Source organism: Mustela putorius, unplaced genomic scaffold (genome assembly GCF_011764305.1).
Source record: "Mustela putorius furo isolate JIRA1106 unplaced genomic scaffold, ASM1176430v1.1 tig00003976_pilon_pilon_pilon, whole genome shotgun sequence".
Lineage (NCBI taxonomy): Eukaryota > Metazoa > Chordata > Mammalia > Carnivora > Mustelidae > Mustela > Mustela putorius.
In genome coordinates, this window is record NW_025422118.1 from 4,102,288 (window position 1) to 4,126,972 (window position 24,685).

The window sequence follows — 24,685 nt, forward strand, 5'->3', positions numbered from 1 at the left end:
CTGGTAAATGTCCAAAATATACAAAGAACTCATAAAACTCAGCAACAAGGGCGCCTGAGTGGCTCAGTGGGTTAAAGCCTCTGCCTTCAGTTCAGGTCATGATCCCAGGATCCTGGGATCGAGTCCCACATCGGGCTCTCTTCTCAGCAGGGAGCCTGCTTCTCCGTCTCTCTCTGCCTGCCTCTCTGCCTACTTGTGATCTCCAGCTGTCAAACAAATAAATAAAATCCTAAAAACAAAACAAAACAAAAAAAACCCAGTAACAAAAATCCAAACAATCTGATTTAAGAATGAGCAAAGGAAGAATTCTTAATAGACTATTTTCAAAGACATAAATATAGACAAAGGTACATGAAAATATGTTTAATATATCATTAATACCAAAGAAATGCAAACCAAAACCACAATAATTCCTTACATCTATTAGAATGGCTTTCATCAAAAACTGAAAAAATAACAAATATTGGTGAAAATATGGGGAAAATGAAACACTTATGCACTGTTTGTGGAAATGTAAATTGGCACAGCCAATACCCATATGAAGAGCAGTATGAAGGTCCCTTTAAAAGTTAAAAGTAGAACTACTATATGATCCAGCAACCCCATTTCTAATCCACTTTGTATCTACAGGAAATGAATACAAGATCTTGAATAAAAATCTGCATCCTCATGTTTGTATCATTTTTCACAACAGGGAAGATACAGAAACAGTGTCTGTCAATGAAAGGATTGGTAAAGAAAATATAGTATTTATATAAAGTAACATTTTATTCATTCATGAGGAAGAAGGAAATCATTTATTCCAACATGGATAAACTTGTGGGCATTGTGTTAAGTGAAATAAGTTAGACAAGGAAAGACAAACGTTCTATAGCATTGCTTATGTGTGAAATCACCAAAAACAGAACAAAACAAAACAAAAACTGAACTCAAGTAAACAAAGCATACATAGCCTGTGATTACCAAGGCTGGTAGGTGGGGGAAAGGGAGAGATGTTTGTCAAAGGGTACCAATTTCTAGTTACAAGATGATTTAAGTTCTGGGATTCTGAGGTACAACATGATGATTATACTTAATAATACTGTATTACATACTTGAAAATTACTAGGAGAAAAGATTTTAAATACTCTCACCACGAAAAGAAATGTTAATTATAGCACATGATGGAGGTGTTAGCTAACAATATGGTGGTAATCATTGTGCATTGTGCAATAAATAACCATACCAAATCATGTTATATACCTTAAAATGACACAATGTTATAGGTCAATTACATCTCAATAACGCTGCAGAAGGTGGTAAGGGTCAAGATAAACATAAACGTAAGACCCAAAACTGTTAAATTACAAGAAAATAGGGGGAAAGCTCTTGAATATTTGTCTGGGAAATAATATTTTAGATATGGCATGAGAGAACAGACAACAAAAACAAAAATAGACAAGTGGGACACATCAAACTTAAAGACTTCCTTTTAAAATATATATATACTTATTTATTTTTAGAGAGAAAGAGGGAGAGCAAGGGAAGAGGAGGGGCAGAAGGAGAGAATCTTTCAAGCCTACTCCCCACTGAGCAGGGAGTTGGACCAGAGACTCATGAGACCCTGACCTAAGCTAAACCAAGAGTCAGACACTCAGCCATCTGAGCCACCCAGGGGCCCCCAAACTAAAAAAAAACTTAATAAAGGAAACAATCAACAGAGTGAAAATGAGACCTATCTGCTAACCACACATCTGATAAAGGGTTAATCTACAAAATATGTAATAACTCATACAACTCAAGAGCAAAAACAAATAATGAGATTTTAAAAAGCAAAAGACCTGAATAGACATTTCTCAAAAGAAGATATATAAATTACCATCAGATTAATGAAAAGGTGTTCAGCATCACTAATCATAAGAAAAATGTAAATCAAAACCACAACTTATACCTTTTAGGATAGCTATTATCAAATAGATAAAAAATAACAAGTGTTAGCAAGGATGTAGAGAAAGGGAAACTTTGTACACTGCTGTGGGGAATGAGGTTAGCACACTCATTATGGAAAACTGTATATAGACTCCTCAAAAATTAAAAATGAACGACATTATGATTAAGAAATTTCATTTCTTGGTATATATATGTAACTAATATGTTAACTACCATGATTGTGACAATTTTTTCACAAAATATCAAAACAATTCATTTATCTTAAATATATATTTTCTTTGTTAGTTATACCTTAATAAAGTTTGAAAAATAAAAACATAGATGTTAAATAGAATAAAGAATTTAAATATAAACATTGGGGTGCATATGGCCCTTCTTTTCATAACATCTGTATCTTTGGGGTAAATACCCAGTAGTGCTAGGTCATAGGGTAGCTCACATGAATCATGGAACACTATATCGAAACTAATGATTTACTGTATGGTGACTAACAGAACACAATAAAAAAATTTAAATATATATTTAAATACACAGATAGAATTTAACTTGCACATACATACATATGTATTAATTATATTTCATATATTATAATTATATATGTGTACATATGCATTGTTATATTTTTAATGTAATATGCACATTATATACAATTATATATTATATACATATATATACACAATTATATAATTATATATATAATAAACTGCCATTTGTCTTGGTAATGTTAATAAAAATACAAAGTACCAACTATGTAGATTTTACAGAACAATATTACCTTTTCCAAATGTGATCTCACAACGTGCATTTGTATCCTGGCAGCCTCCATCATAACACAGATATTTGTTTCTACATAGACGTCCATTCTTTATAGTTACATCATATGGACATTCTGGTGACCCTCCATCACAAAATTCAGCAATATCACATTCACGATGTCTTGCTTCCCTACATTGAACACCTCGTTTTTCAATCTAATAGGAATTAAAATATAAAAAATAAAGCATTACACTTAAGATTGTTGAATTTCTCAGTATTTATTTCAAAACTGTTCTATTTCAAAATTCATTCTATTTATAGTTTAATGACCTATTTATTCATTAATGTCTATTAGTACCTTCTTTGTATAAAGCATTATGCTTATCATATTTAAAAAACTGTATGTTATCAGCTATAACAGGAAATAAGCATATGCACATGCAAAAGTATAACATAAATATGATGCGATGATTGCCAAAGCTCTGTTTGCATTTCAGTGCAAGGGAGGAAAAATCACTTTTAGCTTGAGATAATTATTTCTTGGGTGAAAACAATGTAATTCAGATAATTTCTAAATAAAATATACTTATTCAAAGCATAGTTTGTAAGTATGGAACATTAGTAATTCTATGACAAATGTAACACATAAATAACAGAATAAACAGAGGAAAACCAAAGGGTAAAGAGGCAGTTCTTAGAGAAGAAACTTAATTATAACTGTTCTCTTGAATTATCCTGTAGTTAATTAACACTTTCATATACAGAATCTGAAAATGTACATAAACCATCTTAAAGGGACATCTATCTCATACATCTTAATTGATGATTTCCAGGTGACAATAAAAAGATTACAGATGTAAGAATGTAACCACATGATAAGATTCTAGAAAAAAATAACAAAATTGCATTAGTCAAGGATAGTCAAGAACACAGAACCCATGGTAGGTAGTTCAATAGAGGGATCGTCATATGACAAATCTGTTACAAATATATTGCAGGAGCTGAAAAGGAAAACAGGAAAAGAGTCAACATCTTCAACATATAAACTGGTATGTGATCTTTCAATTAAATGATCTTTGAATAAATAAGAAGTTTGTAGTTTGAACTTTGTGCTAACATAGCATTTAGGAAGTGCTATTCTAGTAAGTTTCATTATTTATACATTAATGGGAGATTGTTGTGTCTTTCAATTACATATCTACAGGTAATTACCACAACCAGTAACAATATTTTTATTTCTAAAAATATAAATAATGGATAGGGTAAATAAAAAGCCCCTTTTAAGGGAGATCTTCTGTATTAAAAATAGTACAATAGCTCTCAACCAAGTCTTAAGAACAACAGCATAAAGTTAGGCAGAATAATTGCATAAGAAGAAAACCTGAACATCCAAGTAATCTTCACAAAATCAGAAATCTGATTGTGAATTTAGTATATTTTTCTTTATCTGAAAATTCACTTATTTTTTTGTTTTAACTTAAATTCCATCTTCTTAACATACAGTATAATATTAGTTTCAGAAAGTTCATTTATTTCTATTTCAGCTATAGGTCTAAGTGATTTAAAGTATTAAGACATGATTCATTACATACTTGGAAGATACTTAAATCTTACTTTACAGTTCCTGCAGCACAATCCTGCAGCACACTGTGATCCTGGTTTCAGCATACAAGTGTGAGGATTACAACAGCTAGCAGGTCCACATTGCTATGAATTAATGGAATGCACAAGTAAAAGTACATCATGATAATAATATAAACTTTGGCAAGAACTATATTTACTGGGCTTACTTTTTGAGTTTTAGGGAAATATATTAATGCTGTCAATATTTATGGTTCTGTATCTCTAAACAATTAGAATACTAAAGTAAGACTTTCACTTCAAATCAAAACAGAGTAACCAGTACCAAGAAACTCTTACCCAACTAGAAAACTAGGAAAAATATATGAAACAACCTTTTTTTTTTTCCCCACAAATTAGAGAATAGTGAGAGAGAACAGAATGGTGGTTAATAGCATCTGGAGGGTGGGGAAAAAGGGGAGATACTGTTCAAAAGGTACAAATTTTCAGGGTGCCTGGGTGGCTCAGTGGGTTAAGGCCTTTGCCTTCGGCTCAGGTTGTGATCCCCAGGTCCTGGGATCAAGCCCTGCTTTGGGCTCTCTGCTCAGTGGGAAGCCTGCTTCCCCTTCTCTCTCTGTCTGCTTCTCTGCCTACTTGTGATTTCTGTCAAGTGAATAAATAAAATATTTTTTTTAAAAGGTACAAATTTTCATTTAAGAATGAATTAGTTTTCAGGATCCACTGTAAAACATGATGACTATAGTTAACAGTACTGTATCATGCACTTGAAATTTGCTAAGAGGATAGATAAAAGTGTCCTCACCACATACAAAAAAAAAAAAAAGGGAACTTGTGAAGGATAGGTTAATTAGTTTGATTGTAGTAATCATTTCAAAGGTTATACATATATCAAAATATTATGTTGAACACCTTAAAAATAAAATTTGTATTTGTCAGTCATACTTCAGTAATGCTGGAGGTGGGGAAAGGTATATAGAGCTTATGCCTACTGCAAAGTCAGAATGTCCCCAAAACTTCCCTCTCTACTTACACCAAACACAAGTTCAATGGATTTCCAAAACAACTCTAAGGTTTGGTAATCTACTAGAAGAACTCACAGAACTCACTGAAAGCTGTTATATTCACAGTTATGGTTTATTATATGGAAATGATGCAAATTAAAATTAGCCAAGAGAAAAAGCAACCCAGGAACAGCTCATACTGCCTTCACCCCAGGAATTACATACATAATACTCTCCCAAAACTGATGTATGAAATTCCTGACTTATGCTATGTGGCCAGTATTACTCTAATACCAAACCCAGAGACATTACAAAAAAAGAAAATTACAGACCAATATCTCTCATAATCATTCAAATACCAATTTATTCATTATATTGACAGGCTGAAGAAGAAAAACCAATGTAGAAAAAGAACTTGACAAAATCCAATATTCACTTAATGAATCATACAAAATATTAGCAAACTAGAAAAAACTTCCTAAATTTAATAGTGAACATACAGAAAAACCTACAGCTAATATCATATATATGATATATATGCTATATCTCTTTCACAAAAAATAACTCAAAATGGATCATAAATTAAATGTAAAATGTAAGGCTATAAAACCTCTAGGAGGGTAGATTTAAGAATAGACCTTATGTGAAGTGCTCTTCCACAATAAATAAATAAATAGGAATAATAATAATCTTAAATAAATTCTTTCAGAAAGTACTGAGCTCAGAATTGCCTTGATGCTTAAACCAGAAAATATTCCAAGACAAGAAAAAAATGCAGACCACAATTCCCTTGTGAAGATAAGTGCCATCAACCCAAACAAAATATAAGCAAATTAAATCTACCACTACATATATGTATATAGAACAATGTAAGTGAAGCTAATGTTAGAATGCACGGTTGGGTTAGCATTCAAAAACCAATCAATGAAATGCACTATATTAATTAATTAATTAATTTTTAAAAGGAGAAAACTCATTTGAATCAGCTCAATAGACACAAAAATAAGACATTGGACAAAATTCAACAATAATTCCTGATTTGAGACTCTCAGCTAATCAGAAATAGAAAGGAACTTCCTCAACATGCTAATGGTATCTGTTTATCAAAAAAGTTTTATCTAACATCATATCTAATGGTGAAAGTCAGAAAGCTGCCTCCACCAATAAAAACAAAGCAAAGACCATTCTCAACATTTCTAATTGACACTAGATCCAAGGTGAATTCACAAAAGTCAACTGTATTTTCTATACTAGCAATGAATAATTCTTAAATAAAATTTTAAAACAATGCTATAGAAACAAACTATAGAAAAACTAAATGAATTAAAGAAGAGCTAAATAACTGGAGATACACACCATGTACATTGATTGGCAGACTCAATTTTAATTTAAAAAAAAAAGTAATTCTCCCAAAATTGATGAATGAATACCACACAATTCCAATAAAGTCTCTATATTCACATGCTGATTCTCCAATTTATATGGAAATACAAAGGGCTCACAATAATAAAACTAACCTAGAAAAAAGGAACAAAGTTGGGTGATTTACATTACCTGTTTTCAAGATTTACTGTGAAAATACATGAATTAAAATAGCGTAGAACTGGCATAAAGTTTTGTTACATAAATAAACAGAAAAGAATCCAGGGACAGACACACATGTATAGTAATTTACTTTCATAAGAATGCTAAAGTAATACAATGGTTAAATATAGTCATCTTAACAAATAAGAAATATTTGATACTCAAATGGAGCCTAACGAACCTCAAAAACACTACCCAAACACAAAAATGCACCCAAAATGAATCAAAGACCACTGTGAGTGATAATTGTAAAACTTCTCAAAGAAAACATAGGAGAAAATATTCATGACCTTGAGTAGGCAAAGATTTCTTAGGACATAAAACATTATGACCATAGAAAAAAAAAATGATAAATTGGTCTTCATAAAAAATAAAAAATGCCTGTTGTTCAAAGATGTTGTTAAACAACCAATAAGGTAATACATAGATTGGAAATAAATATTTGTAATATACATGTCTGACAAAGAACTAGTATCCAGCCTATAGGAAAAAAACTCTTACAAATCAATAACAAAAAAACCCAAACTATTTAATGGTTATTTAAGGACATGAGAACATGTTCAACACCATTATACTCTAAGAAAACACAAACCAAAACCATTGTAATGGTTAAAATTTAAAGGGCTACAACATCACATTTTGGTGATGGTGTGGAGGAAATTAAGTTTCATATGTTGCTGATAAGATTGTGAAATAATATAACAATTTGGAAAATAGTTTGCCAGTTTCTCATGAACATATACTTATATGATCCAGCAATTCTACTTCTAAGAATTTGGAATAATGGCCCACTACTGTTAACAACTCAAATATCCATTAGCAGGTAAGTGAAAAAACAGATTGTGTTCATATTTAAACAACAAAGTATTACACAAAATAAAAAGGAAGAAACTATTGTGACATAAAGTGACGTTGAATGAATCTCAAAACACAGTACTGAAAGGAAGAAGCCAGGGCCATCTGGCTGGTTCAGTCAGAAGAGTATGGGACTCTTCATCTCAGGGTCATAAATTTGAGCCCCCCACTGGGTATAGAGATGACTAAAATAAACAAATAAATAAACTGAAAGAAGAAAGGATATGTGAGGCATCATTCTATTCACATGACTTTCTAGATCAGGCATACTGACAATCAGATGTTTCCTGAACAGGTATCACAATCTCAGATTTCAAGATATAGTACAAAGCTACAGTAATCTAGGCAGTAAGGTACTGACACAAAACCAGACACTCAAATCAATGAAACAGAATACAGAGTTCAGAACTAAAGTCACACTTATATGGGCCATTGATCTACAACAAAAGGGACAAGAATATGCAATATGGAAAAGACTGTCTTTTCAACATATGATGTTAGGAAAATTGGAGAGCTACATGCAGAAGAATAAAATGAGAACTTTCTTACACCATACACAAAAATACACCATACACAAAAATAATCTTGAAGTAGACTAAGAAACATGTGAGACCAACCTGAAACTGTAAAACTACTAGAAGAAGATACGAAGATACGGCTGGTAATTTCTTTGACATAAGCATATAAACATTTTTCCAGATATGTCTCCTCTGACAAGGGAAACAAAAGCAAAATTAAACTACTGGGACTGCACAGAAATAAAAGGCTTCTGCTTAGCTAAGGAAACCATCAGTGAAACAACAGGGCAACCTGAATGGGATAAGATATTTGCAAAATTATATATCCAATAAGCAGTTAATATCCAAAATATATAAAGAACTGTTATAGCTCAACACCAAAAAAAAAAAGAATTCAATTAAAAAATGGACAGAGGACCTAAATAGACACTTCTCCAAAAAAAACATACAGATGGCCAACAGACACATGAAAAAATACTGAACATCACTAATGATCAGGGAAATGCAAATCAAAACCATAATGAGATATCATGTTACACCTGTCAGATGGTTAAAATTAAAAACACAAGATAATGAGTTGGTGAAAATGTAGGGAAAAATAACAAGCATTGTTTGACAATGCAAATTGTTGAAGCCATTATAGAAAACAGTACAGAGATTCCTCAAAAAATTAAAAATAGAAACATCAAACAAACCCTTAATTCTACTTCAGGTACTTACTAATTCAAAAAGATATGTACACCACTATGTTTATACTTGAATTGTTTATAATAGCCAAGATATGGAAGCAACTCAAGTGTCCTATGATTGAAGATGTGGGAGATCTGTAAATATAATGGAAGATAGACAGATAGATACAATGACATATTACTCATCCATAAAGAAAAAAATAAAATACTGTCATTTGTGACAACATAGATGGATCTAGAGGATACAATGCTAAATGAAATAAGTCAGTCACAGAAAGATCAATACCATGATTTCACTCAAATGTGGAATTTAAGAAATCAACAACAATAAAAAGACCAAAAAATAGAGAAAAACGGTAGTTGCTAGAGGGGAATGGGCAGGGGAATAGTGAAAACAGATAAAGAGGATTAAGAGTACACTTATTATGAAGAGCACCAAGAAAAGCACAGAATTGTTGAATCATTATACTGTGCACCAGTTTCAGGTATACCGTAACACTGTCTGTTAATTATATTTTAAAAGAAATTAAGAGAAAAAGAAATTAAGAAAGAGAGAGAGAGAAAGAAAGAGGAAGGGAGGAAGGGAAACAGAATTAAGAGGGAGGACTTGATCTACCAAATGGCAAAACCTGGGTGGCTCAGGGGGTTAAAGCGTCTGCCTTCGGCTCAGGTCATGATCCCAGGGTCCTGGGATCAAGCACCGTATCAGGCTCTCTGGTCAGCAGGGAGCCTGCTTCCTCCTCTCTCTCTGCCTGCCTTTCTGCCTATTTATGATCTCTGTCAAATAAATAAATAAAATCTTTAAAAAAAAATAAAATAAAATAGAGTGGTATGGATACAAGCATATTCAGACTCACATATGTATCACACCCTAATATCACTTCCATCTGTCTTGTAATCATGGAAATGTATAATAGCTGCAGTATGGCTGCAAATACTGAATTATCTTAAAGTACTACAACCTGGACCTTTTGCATCCACTATATTTTCATAGCTTCCTTACCAAGTGTATAATTAAAATCACCCTATGTTCAGACTGTAATATTAATAGCCTTACCTTACCATATTACTGATCCCATTGTGGAATAATACCTTAAAGGATACTTGGTAGATGGCTGACATGTTAATCTTCAATAAAACATTTATAACATATCCAGAGGTTAAGCACAGGTTTGGAAAGATCTTAGATATTTAGTTTAAAACACAAAAGTTCATTCTAGCTGCCTATTTTTCCCATCAGCAATAATTTTTAGGAGTACATTTTCTACTTGTTCAAAATCCTTCAACCTACGTTTATATAGTATATTCTGGATGTATTTCAAACTTAATTTCACTTACTGTCAATATTCTGCATAGTACTCAGTCATATTTGAGACACGTAACATTTATGACAAAGATATGAGCTTAAACAATTAATTTATTAATTAACTTTCCTATTTATCAGACTTACTTCCTCAGTACCACAGTCACACGCTTCACCTATCTCCACTCTGCCGTTGCCGCAGAGTGCTGCCACATTTTTTCGCATTCGTGGCTTGTTCTGAAGACATCTGGCACCCATATTTGAAATGAAATTTTCAAAGGCACTCAAACTGCAACTGCTAAACGTCTTCACACCACTTGATCTCCTAGAGGTGAATCCATATAAATGTCATTGGCAGTACATTTCCAAAAACACAACTCTATATAATATAAATTACTTTCAAAATGTTAAATTGAATAGGTAATGATAAATGTTTATAACAAGTGCTTAGAGGTGAAAATTATTCCTGGGTAGATCATGTGATTTTATTCATTGGGATACATATCCTTATTCAAATAAAATTAAGTACAATAGTAAAAAATAAACAAGCCAATTAGAAAATGGGCACAGACTTGAATAGATCATTATTCAAAAAATACATATAAATGTCCAAGAGGAAAATGAAAAGGTGCTCAATATCACTAGTCATCAGGGAATTTCAAATGAAAACCACAATAAGATATCACCACATACCTGTTAAGATGGCTATTATCATTTAAAAAGATCAGATTTGAAAAAAATAAAATTAAAAGATCAGATTTGGCAAGGATATGGAGAAATTGGAATCCTTGGTACACTGTTGGTGGGAATGTAAATTGGGGCAGTCATTGTGGAAAACAGTAGAGAAGTTCTTCACAACATTAAAATATGATCCCACAATCCCACTTCTGGGTATACATATAAACTAACTGAAACCAGGATCTCAGTGAGATATCTGCACTCCGATGTTCACTGCAGCATTATTCACAATAGCAAAGATAAGGAAGCAATCTAAATTTCCACTGACAAATCAATGGATTAAAAAAAATGTATATACATGCATATATACATATATAAACCCATATGCAAAAACATGGATGAACCATGAGGATATTATGCTAAGTGAAGTAAGCCAGTAACAGAAGAAAAACACTGTATGATATCACATATATATATTTCAAGTAGTTAAACTCATGGATGCAGAGTTTGTCCCATGTATAATGGTGGTTGTCAGGGGTTAAGAGGAGGTGGAAATGCGGAGTTATTCAATGGGTATAAAGTTTCAGTTATTTGATATGAGTACATTTTAGAAACCTGCTGTACAACAAGTACCTATAATTAACAATACTGTATTGCACATTTAAAATTTTAAGAGAATTCCTGTTAAGCATTCCTACCGCAATAAAAAAATAAAAATAGATTATTTTATATACATTAGTATATTAATTTTGAGATTCTGGGCATGACTGTATATAAATTCTTGCATATAAAGAAAAATACTTATACATGAATATGATATCTCTTGCCTAGGAATGAAGAAAATCCTGTATCCATTTACGGCAATTCCTGGATATATATCAACAATTCTTGAAACTTCTCTTCTACTCCCTCAGTCCTTCCCCTGACTATTATAAAATTAAGAATCAAACTCTTTTAAAGTTTGAATCTTTTCTGTTTTAATGGGTTTTTTTTTCATTTTATTCACAGGTTTGTAGCACATATATGATAGATGATTCATTAAGTAGTAAGTTGTTTGAGGCAGGGAACTTTATCATCCTTATTATTGGTATTACTTATCACAAGTACAGTACTTAGCAAACACAGAATCAATTGTCTACTGATTTTTTTATAATAACAAAAATCTTCTATTAAATAGATTATACTGTGCTTGGTTCTAAGCTTTCTCACCGATCTTAGAGAAATTTTATATTAATCAAAATTTTATGTCATTATGTCCACATACCACTAATAAAGATAGCTTCAGAGAGCATTTCCATGAATCACTTTCAATATGTAGTAAAATTCTATCAGATAAGGAGAAAACTGAAATTTATTGAGCACCTATTATTAGCTAGATATTTTAAATACTTGAATATTTAATACACACTACATGTCAGGGAGACTGGTTTACATATCAGGGAGACTGGTTTTGTGACCAACATTCTATAGAAATTGAACTAAAGTTAGAAAAGCTAAAAATCTCACAAAACTCAGTTTGTAAATTAGCAAGATCAGCATTCACACACAGCTGTTTAAGATTTCAAATTCAGGGGGAGAGGAGTCAAGATGGCGGAGAAGTAGCAGGCTGAGACAACTTCACCTAGCAGGAGATCAGCTACATAGCTTATCTAAAGATTGCAAACACCTGCAAGTCCATCGGCAGATCGAAGAGAAGAAGAACAGCAATTCTGGAAACAGAAAAACAACCACTTTCTGAAAAGTAGGACTGGCAGAGACGTGAATCCAAAGGGACGGGAAGATAGACCCCGGGGGGAGGGGCTGGCTCCCAGGAAGTGGCGGAGCAACGGAGCACAAAATCAGGACTTTTAAAAGTCTATTCCACTGAGGGACATCGCTCCAGAGGCTAAACCGGGGCGAAGCCCACTCGAGGTCAGCGTGGCCTCAGGTCCCACAGGGTCACAGAAGGATCGGGGGTGTCTGAGTGTCGCAGAGCTTGCAGGTATTGGAACGGGAAAACCGGCTACAGAGGAAGAGCCAAAAATAAGATCACAGCTCGGGCTTAACTTGAACCCGTCGCAGGCTCGGTGAGCTCAGAGCACCGCCGAAGGTCAGGCAGATGGGAGTTACGGGGCGCTGTTCTCTGAGGGCGCACTGAGGAGTGGGGCACCAGGCTCTCGGCTCCTCCGGGCCGGAGACCAGGAGGCTGCCATTTGTATTCCTGTCCTCCAGAACTCTACGGAAAGCACTCAGGGAACAAAAGCTCCTGAAAGCAAACCTGAGCGGATTACTCAGCCCGGCTCCTGGTAAGGGCGATGCAATTCCGCCTGGGGCAAAGACACTTGAGAATCACTACACCAGGCCCCTCCCCCAGAAGATCAACAAGAAATCCAGCCAAGACCAAGTTCACCTACCAAGGAGTGCCGTTTCAATACCAAGGAGAGCAGCAGAATTCCAGAGGAGGAGAAAGCAAAGCACGGAACTCATGGCTTTCTCCCTGTGATTTTTTTTAGTCTTGCAGTTAATTTAATTTGTTTCTTTTTCATTTTCTTCTCTTCTTCTGCTAAAATTTTTTTTAACTATTACCCTTTTTTACCTTTATTAACTAGTTTATCTAATATATATTTTTTCTTTCTTATATTTTTCTTTATTCATTTTCTTTTTTTTAATTCTTTTCTTTTCTCTTTTTTTCTTTTTTTTTTTCCTATCTTTCTTTTTGAACCTCTTTTTATCCCCTTTCTCCCCACTCACGATTTGGGATCTCTTCTGATTTGGTTAAAGCATATTTTCCTGGGGTTGTTACCAACCTTTTAGTATTTTACTTGCTCCTTCATATACTCTTATCTGGACAAAATGACAAGGCGGAAAAATTCACCAAAAAAAAAAGAACAAGAGCAGTACTGAAGGCTAGGGACCTAATCAATACAGACATTGGTAATATGTCAGATCTAGAATTCAGAATGACAATTCTCAAGGTTCTAGCCGGGCTCGAAAAAGGCATGGAAGATATTAGAGAAACCCTCTCGGGAGATATAAAAGCCTTTTCTGGAGAAATAAAAACTAAAATCTAACCAAGTTGAAATCAAAAAAGCTATTAATGAGGTGCAATCAAAAATAGAGGCTCTCTCTGCTAGGATAAATGAGGCAGAAGAAAGAATTAGTGATATAGAAACCAAATGACAGAGAATAAAGAAGCTGAGCAAAAGAGGGACAAACAGCTCCTGGACCACGAGGGGAGAATTCGAGAGATAAGTGACACCATAAGACAAAACAACATTAGAATAATTGGGATTCCAGAAGAAGAAGAGAGAGGGGAGCAGAAGGTATACTGGAGAGAATTATTGGGGAGAATTTCCCCAATATGGCAAAGGGAAGCCATCAAAATTCAGGAGGTTCAGAGAACGCCCCTCAAAATCAATAAGAATAGGCCCACACCCCGTCACCAAATAATAAAATTTACAAGCCTCAGTGACAAAGAGAAAATCCTGAAAGCAGCCCGGGAAAAGAACTCTGTAACGTACAATGGTAAAAATATTAGATTGGCAGCTGACTTATCCACAGGGACCTGGCAGGCCAGAAAGAGCTGGCATGATATTTTCAGAGCACTAAATGAGAAAAACATGCAGCCAAAAATACTATATCCAGCTAGGCTATCATTGAAAATAGAAGGAGAGATTAAAAGCTTCCAGGACAAACAAAAACTGAAAGAATTTGCAAACACCAAACCAGCTCTACAGGAAATATTGAAAGGGGTCCTCTAAGCAAAGAGAGAGCCTACAAGTGGTAGATCAGAAAGGAACAGAGATAATATACAGTAACAGTCACCTTACAGGCAATACAATGGCACTAAATTCATATCTCTCAATAGTTACCCTGAATGATAATGGGCTAAATGCCCCTGTCAAAAGACACAGGGTATCAGAATGGATAAAAAAACAAAACCCATCTATATGTTGCCTCCAAGAAACTCATTTTAAGCCCGAAGACACCTCGAGATTTAAAGTGAGGGGGTGGAAAACCATTTACCATGCTAATGGACAACAGAAAAAAGTAGGAGTGGCAATCCTTATATCAGATCAATTAGATTTTAAGCCAAAGACTATAATAAGAGATGAGGAAGGACACTATATCATACTCAAAGGGTCTGTCCAACAAGAAGATCTAACAATTTTAAATATCTATGCCCGCAACGTGGGAGCAGCCAACTATATAAACCAATTAATAACAAAATCAAAGAAACACATCAACAATAATACAATAATAGTAGGGGACTTTAACACTCCCCTCACTGAAATGGACAGATCCATCCAAGCAAAAGATCAGCAAGGATATAAAGGCCTTAAACGACACACTGGACCAGATGGACATCACAGATATATTCAGAATATTTCATCCCAAAGCAACAGAATACACATTCTTCTCTAGTGCACATGGAACATTCTCCAGAATAGATCACATCCTAAATCAGGACTCAACTGGTATCAAAAGATTGGGATCATTCCCTGCATATTTTCAGACCACAGTGTTCTGAAGCTAGAACTCAACCACAAGAGGAAGTTTGCAAAGAACCCAAATACACGGAGACTAAACAGCATCCTTCTAAAGAATGAATGGGTCAACCGGGAAATTAAAGAAGAATTGAAAAAAATCATGGAAACAAATGGTAATGAAAATACAACGGTTCAAAATCTGTGGGACAAAACAAAGGCAGTCCTGAGAGGAAAATAAATAGCAGTACAATCCTTTCTCAAGAAACAAGAAAGGTCTCAGGTACACAACCTAACCCTACACCTAAAAGAGCTGGAGAAAGAACAAGAAAGAAACCCTAAGCCATGCAGGAGTAGAGAAATCATAAATCAGAGCAGAAATCAATGAAATAGAAACCAAAAAGACAATAGAGCAAATCAACGAAACTAGGAGCTCATTCTTTGAAAGAATTAATAAAATTGATAAACCCCTGGCCGGACATATCAAAAAGAAAAGAGAAAGGACCGAAATAAATAAAATCATGAATGAAAGAGGAGAGATCACAACTAACACCAAAGAAATACAAACTATTATAAGAACATACTATGAGCAACTCTACGCCAACAAATTTGACAATCTGGAAGATATGGATGCATTCCTACAGACATATAAACTACCACAACTGAACCAGGAAGAAATAGAAAGCCTGAACAGACCCATAACCAGTAAGGAGATTGAAGCAGTCATTAAAAATCTCCAAACAAACAAAAGTCCAGGGCCAGACGGCTTCCCGGGGGAATTCTACCAAACATTTAAAGAAGAACTAATTCCTATTCTCCTGAAACTGTTCCAAAAAGTAGAAATGGAAGGAAAACTTCCAAACTCATTTTATGAGGCCAGCATCACCTTGATCCCCAAACCAGACAAGGATCCCATCAAAAAAGAGAGCTATAGACCAATATCCTCGATGAACACAGATGCGAAAATTCTCACCAAAATTCTAGCCAATAGGATTCAACAGTATATTAAAAGGATTATTCACCACGACCAAGTGGGATTTATTCCAGGGCTGCAAGGTTGGTTCAACATCCGCAAATCAATCAATGTGATACAACACATCAATAAAAGAAAGAACAAGAACCATATAATACTCTCAGTAGATGCTGAAAAAGCATTTGACAAAGTACAGCATCCCTTCCTGATCAAAACTCTTCAAAAGTAGGGATGGACGGCACATACCTCAATATCATCAAAGCCATCTATGAAAAACCCACCGCAAATATCATTCTCAATGGAGAAAAACTGAAAGCTTTTCCGCTAAGGTCAGGAACACGGCAGGGATGTCCATTACCACCACTGCTATTCAACATAGTACTAGAGGTCCTACCCTCAGCAATCTTATATAATATATAATATATAATCTTATGACAACAAAAGGAAATTAAAGGCATCCAAATCGGCAAAGAGGAAGTCAAATTATCACTCTTCGCAGATGATATGATACTATATGTGGAAAACCCAAAAGACTCCACTCCAGAACTGCTAGAACTTGTACAGGAATTCAGTAAAGTGTCAGGATATAAAATCAATGCACAGAAATCAGTTGCATTTCTCTACACCAACAGCAAGACAGAAGAAAGAGAAATTAAGGAGTCAATCCCATTTACAATTGCACCCAAAACCATAAGATACCTAGAAATAAACCTAACCAAAGAGGCACAGAATCTATACTCAGAAAACTATAAAGTACTCATGAAAGAAATTGAGGAAGACACAAAGAAATGGAAAAATGTTCCATGCTCCTGGATTGGAAGAATAAATATTGTGAAAATGTCTATGCTACCTAAAGCAATCTACACATTTAATGCAATTCCTATCAAAGTACCATCCATCTTTTTCAAAGAAATGGAACAAATAATCCTAAAATTTATATGGAACCAGAAAAGACCTCGAATAGCCAAAGGGATATTGAAAAAGAAAGCCAAAGTTGGTGGCATCACAATTCCGGACTTCAAGCTCTATTACAAAGCTGTCATCATCAAGACAGCATGGTACTGGCACAAAAACAGACACATAGATCAATGGAACAGAATAGAGAGGCCAGAAATAGACCCCCAACTCTATGGTCAACTAATCTTTGACAAAGCAGGAAAGAATGTCCAATGGAAAAAAGACAGCCTCTTCAATAAATGGTATTGGGAAAATTGGACTGCCACATGCAGAAAAATGAAATTGGACCATTTCCTTACACCACACACGAAAATAGACTCAAAATGGATGAAGGACCTCAATGTGCGAAAGGAATCCATCAAAATCCTTGAGGAGAACACAGGCAGCAACCTCTTCAACCTCAGCTGCAGCAACATCTTCCTAGGAACATCGCCAAAGCAAGGGAAGCAAGGGAAAAAATGAACTATTGGGATTTCATCAAGATCAAAAGCTTTTGCACAGCAAAGGAAACAGTTAACAAAACCAAAAGACAACTGACAGAATGGGAGAAGATATTTGCAAACGACATACCAGATAAAGGACTAGTGTCCAAAATCTATAAAGAACTTAGCAAACTCAACACCCAAAGAACAAAAAATCCAATCAAGAAATGGGCAGAGGACATGAACAGACATTTCTGCAAAGAAGACATCCAGATGGCCAACAGACACATGAAAAAGTGCTCCATATCACTCGGCATCAGGGAAATACAAATCAAAACCACAATGAGATATCACCTCACACCAGTCAGAATGGCTAAAATCAACAAGTCAGGAAATGACAGATGCTGGCGAGGATGCGGAGAAAGGGGACCCCTCCTACACTGTCGGTGGGAATGCAAGCTGGTGCAACCACTCTGGAAAACAGCATGAAGGTTCCTCAAAATGTTGAAAATAGAACTGCCCTATGACCCAGCAATTGCACTACTGGGTATTTACCCTAAAGATACTAACGTAGTGATCCAATGGGCTATGTTCATCCGAATGTTTATACCAGCAATGTCCACAAAAGCCAAACTATGGAAAGAACCTAGATGTCCATCAACAGATGAATGGACCAAGAAGATGTGGTATATATACACAATGGAATACTATGCAGCCATCAAAATAAATGAAATCTTGCCATTTGCGACAACATGGATGGAACTAGAGTGTATCATGCTTAGCGAAGTAAGTCAAGCAGAGAAAGACAACTATCATATGATCTCCCTGATATGAGGAAGTAGTGATGCAACATGGGGGCTTAAGTGGGTAGGAGAAGAATCAATGAAACAAGATGGGATTGGGAGGGAGACAAACCATAAGTGACTCTTAATCTCACAAAACAAACTGAGGGTTGCTGGGGGGCGGGGTGGGAGAAGGGGGGTGGTTATGGACATTGGGGAGGGTATGTGCTTTGGTGAGTGCTGTGAAGTGTGTAAACCTGGCGATTCACAGACCTGTACCCCTGGGGATAAAAATATATGTTTATAAAAAATAAAAAATTTTTTAAAAAAAGATTTCAAATTCAGGTACTTTTTTACCCTCAAATTCATCTTTGAACATTACATAATAAAATATTTACTATTAAATATGAATGTTTTTACTATAAATCATAAATTTTGATAATAGTATCACTAAAATTGAAAAGTGAGGAAATTTTTAATTGAAAATTATATAAAATTTTGGCCCTGGAAACTACTTTAGGTCTACTATATATAATCTCTAGTTATTCACCTTTTTGCTCCCCAAAACAGCAGTTCTTAAGAATATGTGTTCCCAAAGATTACTTGTAATCAACTATGCAGGATTTTTTCTATTAGTTTTTTTGAGATTTTACATTTTGAATTCTAATACTATGTTAGTTTTGTTTCCAAATTATTTATAAAAGCTTATTGAAACTATGTATAACTAGCCTAAGTTCTACGTTCAGAGACAAAGAAATTGAGTGATAGAAAAAAGTAATGGTACTTTCCCTTTGGAAATGGAAAATGCTCTCTACCATTTTTTTGAGGTAAAGGCTAGCACTTGACAGCATTTTGAAAAAAGAAAAATTTATCTTCCCCACTACCCCATTTTCCTTTCAAGGCCTTTCTCTCTTCTACATTTTTTCCTCTAAATTCCTTTCTCATTGCTCATGTTTTCCCTACTCCTCAAATAAGAGGTAACAGGACAGCGATAAATAACTTAGATGTAACTTTATTACTTACATCCTCACAAGTAATGGATAAAATACAATGTAGCTATTATGATCTCATTTTTCAGATGAGGAAACTAAGAGAAAATATAACAAACAAGTGAAAAATTCTAAAGCCCATGTTCCCCTCAATGTATTCCATTCTGAAAAATGGTATCTCCTCTTCTTCAATCAACTTCCATATTTTAATGAAACTGATCTTAGCAAGGAATGAAAAGAAAGCAATATTCATAAAATAATTCAATCTCATTGAATAACTGATAACTCCTTGTTCCTTCTAAATATTTTTGCCTTGTAAAATGATGGAACCAGACAGGAGAGCAAACCTTGCCAGGAGTTTTCTCTAGGTTTCTAGATTCATAGCTCTTGCCATTTTCCATGCTCCTTTCTTCTTTTCAACTTTGAATTCATTTGCGTGTGCAGACTATCCTAAATGTGAGAGTTTAAGATACAAGCAACCCACATTTAAAAAGCAGATGTAAATTAAAGCATCTAAATAATATGCCAGTAGGATCACTGAATTATAAGAATTAAGTCTGTTCAAATGCATGCTAATGTTCTCTTGCTTTGTGATTCAACTTAATTCTAACATATTTACTGTCTTATACATGAAGTCATTGTGGAGTACAGAAAATAACAAAGCTTTGGGTTAGATAAACTTGTTAACTAGTATCAACACTGTGACTTAAGAGGTTTTAAGCAAAGTAATTTAACTAAGTCTCAGTTTTCTCTTCTACAAAACAGGGATAATAATACCCATCCACCTCCTAGGGTTGTTGTGAAGATTAAATACTATTAAACAAGTAAAGTGCCTAACTGAACTTTCTGACTTTTATTAAGTGCCCAATGAATCATTGGTGATATTATTGACATCAACTGAAGTCTGGCCGTTAATTAACTGTATATCCAATGTAAAGTCATTTAGGCTTACTACTAATACTAAGCAGGGGCTTTAAAAGACACATTAAATGGAAATAATACTTTCTTACTTGAAAATTACTTAAAATAATGTATGAGATGTATTGTGGAAATACAAAATTTTGTAAAAGTAAGGTAATACATATACACAAGAGTTTTTTAAGAAATTGAAGAACAGGCTGCTCCTGGGTGGCTCAGTAGGTTAAAGCCTCTGCCTTCAGCTCAGGTCATGATCCCAGGGTCCTGGGATCAAGCCCCACATCAGGATCTTTGCTCAGCAAGGAGCCTACTTCCCCTGCCCCTCTCTCTCTGCCTGCCTCTCTGCCTACTTGTGATCTCTGTCTGTCAAATAAATAAATAAAGTCTTTAAAAAATATATGTGTATACACATATATTATTTTTATATAAAGCTAATTTATATCTAATTTGTAGTATAATACATATGTGTATGTAAACATGTATGTTAAAGTTGGAGCAGTTATGAAAGAGCATGTTTTCAAAAATTAATGCCTCACTTTCACTCTGACTTCTCATTGTTCTTCAGCTATGAATCGGTCATACTTAGCACAGTCCCTTTGATGTGGGAAACAAAGGCAAAGAACTGTAACTTAAAACTTCCTTACAGCTTGCAGCCCACTGATGAATACCTGAAATATGCAGAGCATGACCTTCCTCAAGGAGCTCATGGCAGCCTTAGTACCTTAATGTTTAAAAGTAACCTTATAGGGGCACCTGGGTGGCTCAGTGGGTTAAGCCGCTGCCTTCGGCTCAGGTCATGATCTCAGAGTCCTGGGATAGAGCCCCACATTGAGCCCCACATCAGGCTCTCTGCTCAGCAGGGAGCCAGCTTCCTGCTCTCTGTCTGCCTGTCTCTCTGCCTGCTTGTGATCTCTGTCTGTCAAATAAATAAATAAAATATTTTAAAAAATAATAATAAATAAAAGTAACCATAAAGAGATACCTGGGCGGCTCAGTATGTTAAGCCACTGTCTTTGGCTCAGGTCACGATCCCAGGGTCCTGGGATCGAGTCCTGCATCAAGCTTGCTGCTCGGCAGGGAGCCTGCTTCTCTCTCCTACTCTGCCTGCTTGTGCCCTTGTTCTCCCTGTCTCACTAACAAATATCTTTAAAAAAAATAAAATTTTGGGGCGCCTGGGTGGCTCAGTTGGTTGAGCCGCTGCCTTCGGCTCAGGTCATGATCTCAGGGTCCTCAGATCGAGTCCCGCATCGGGCTCTCTGCTCGGCAGGGAGCCTGCTTCTTCCTCTCTCTCTGCCTGCCTCTCTGCCTACTTGTGATCTCTGTCAAATAAATAAATGAAATCTTTAAAAAAAAATAAAATAAAATAATAAAATAAAATAAAATAAAATTTTTTTAAAAAAATTAACTTTATGTTCACATCAGCTGGCCCCTCAATGTCCTGAAAGCCTTGTTTCCAGATTCCTTGGAGATTTGTGCCATCGCTAGCCCCCACTATTTAAAAAGTACACAGTCAATCCTTACAATCCCAGTATAGCCCTTTCTGCCCACCAGTCCTGCTCCAGGAGTAAGGAAGGGGTGAAAGTCTAGGCAGGAGAGAGAGGAGGCCCCTGATTTCCCTGACTGGGCGCTGGAACTATTCCTGGCAGGTGCAGACAGACAGCTGAGAGAGCTGAGCAAAAGATAAGGGAACAAACCAAGAATCTCATGACCACAAGCTTCCCAGTCAGTTCTCAATAAAAGATTGTCCCTAAAAGCCCTCAGCAGCAACCCATTCGGGACTCTTCTCACCCTAGAGAGATTTTTCTTTCCTTTCTGCTCTCGCCTTCACTCAATAAACTTTCACTTCACTTCACCCTTTTGTGTCTGCAAGATTCATTCTTTGACTCTGTGAGACAAGAACTCTGCAATCCTGCAACACTTTCTCACAAATAAAAAATGTAGAACACTATATAAACCTGTGGCAGGAGTTAAGATGGCAGAAGAGTAGGGAGACCCTAAGCTTGCCTCATTCCTCAAACACAGCTGGATAATTATCAAATTCTGAACACCCAGAAATCAATCTGAAGTCTGAGAGAACAAAACTACAAGTCTACATATAGAAAAGCAAGCACCTTTGGAAGACAGGAGGTGCAGAGAGTTGATACGGGAGAGACATAACTTGGGTACTTCACAAGGGAGGTAGTCCTGCTTAGGGACACTACTGCAAAGCATTACAAGAAGCAGAGCACAAAATCTGAAATATTAGACATCCACCACTGCCAAGATTGTCCCCGGCTTAAAGGTGCTCAGGTGGCAAAGAGGGGCAGAAGCCCAGGAGTAGCCAAGGTGGTCTGAGGATTCCCTGGGTCGCAAGGAGAACAGGTGACACGTATGTGCGGCACTGTTTTCAGGCATGGGAATGGGGACTCCGGCTGAGGGCAGCTAGCCTAGGTGCTGGCTCTCTGCTCTGCGTTGCCATGAACTCTGAATTGCTGCACAGTTATGGGGCTGCTTTCTTGGCAGAGGCTGAAAAACAGAAAACATGAAATGAGACCTTCCCCCACAGAATCAGTGCAGGTCCACACCAGGGGAGTCCCTATAATTTGGAGTTTTGAAACCCAGTCACGCTCCAGAAATAAAACAGTTCAGACACAGGTAAGGTGAAGGCAGGGATCTGAAGGCAGCTGGGAACACGAATGATTATTCTTCTGGAGGGCTTCCTGGGGAGTTGGAGGCATAAACCCTCAGCACTAGTTCTAGAAGACGGGGTTTGAGGGGGTGAGGCTCTGCCATTTTCATCCTGCCCATCAACACTGAAAGACTTCTGGGAGCAAAACAGAGCCACCTAGTGGAGGCCAGAGCCCTGCACCACCACCCCCACCCCTAGCCCCCTAGAGACACATCTCCACTAGGGCAAGTCCACCTGAGAAACAGGGCAACAGGGTCCCTCCCCAGAAGACCAGCACAAACAAACATCTTGCACACACCAAGTTTACTGATCTTAGAGTGTTACAAAGCTTCAGCTCTAAGGGAAACAGGATCTAGCTTCCTTTTTACTTTTATTTTGTATTATTAGTTTTTCATTTTTCCTTTTTAATTGCTTTTTAATTTTTATTTATATTTTATATTTTTTGTTTGTTTGCTTGTTTGTTTATTTATTTACTTTTAGATGGGACTTCTTTTAACAAGCAGACCAAGACACACCCAGGATCTACTTTTGTTGTCATTGTTGTTTTTCTACTTTTCTTTTCTGGACAAAATGAAAAGATGGAGAAATTCATCTCAAAAGAAACAACAGAAAGAAGCACGCATGGTCAGATATATGAATCCAGATATAATTAAGATGTTTGAACTAGAAACTGGCAAGATATACTCTGTGCTGAATGGGAAAAATATGCAACCAAGAATACTTTATCCAGCTAGGCTGTCATTCAAAATAGAAGGAGAGATAAAGAGTTTCTCAGAAAAACAAAAACTAAAGGAGTTCATGACCACTAAACCAGCCCTGCAAGCAATATTAAGGGGGACCTTGGAGTAGGGAAAAAAAGACCAAAGCAACAAAGACAAAAAAGGACCAGAGAACATCACCAGAAACATCAACTCTATAGGTAACACAATGGCACAAAATTCAAATCTTTCAGTAATCACTCTGAATGCAAATGGAATAAATGTTCCAGTCAAAAAACATAGGGTATCAGAATGTATTTAAAAAAAAAAAAAAAAAAAGCAAGATCCATCTATATGCTTGCTACCTGTAAGAGACACATTTTAGACACCAGCAGATTAAAAATGGGAGCTGGAAAATCATACATCATGCTAATGGACATCAAAAGAAAGCCAGGAAGAGGTTAATATTTAAGATGGTGGAGAAATAGGGGGACCCTGACTTTCCTTGTCCCTTGAATAGAGCTGTATTGATGTCAGATCACTTGGAACACCCAGGAAATCCATCGGAGGATTCGAAGAAGGATCTCAACAGCTGGAGGGAGATAGCATGGCAGCTGCAAGGTGTGTGGAAGTGAACTGTGGGAGAGAAAAAGTGCTCTGCTGAGGAGGGGAGGGAATTCTTTCCACAGGGAGAGAAAGGGAGAGAGTGCGGCCTTGGGTTCACACAAGAAGACTTCTAGGGACCAGAGGCCAAGGAGCCAGGGAACTAGTGTGGCAGGTTTTTCTGCAAACAGTGTGGAGCGCAATCTCTCAGGTTTTGGAAATGCAACACTTTTGCCAGATTGAAACTGTGGCGTGTGCTTCTGGGGAGGAAGAGGACGGTGGCCAGAGAGCACACAAAGTGGTGTAGGAATCTCC

General features: G+C 36.0%; 1 protein-coding gene across 6 annotated transcripts in view; it reads right to left on the reverse strand.

Annotated features, from left to right (window-relative positions):
• The window catches only part of ADAM32 (ADAM metallopeptidase domain 32), a 184,064-nt gene that overhangs the window by 69,115 nt on the left and 90,264 nt on the right, over positions 1–24,685 (reverse strand). For 5 of the 6 annotated variants that reach the window (XR_006604081.1, XM_045070969.1, XM_045070968.1 and 2 more), the window contains 3 exons: positions 10,364–10,541; positions 4,300–4,392; positions 2,705–2,900 (listed from right to left, as the gene is read on the reverse strand). Coding sequence is in view for 5 of the 6 variants with exons in the window: in XM_045070969.1 (XP_044926904.1) it covers positions 2,705–2,900; positions 4,300–4,392; positions 10,364–10,541 (467 nt within the window). In the remaining variant the exon portion in view is untranslated. The remainder of the gene's footprint in view (positions 1–2,704; positions 2,901–4,299; positions 4,393–10,363; positions 10,542–24,685) is intronic. The other variant, XM_045070970.1, reaches the window with a different exon arrangement.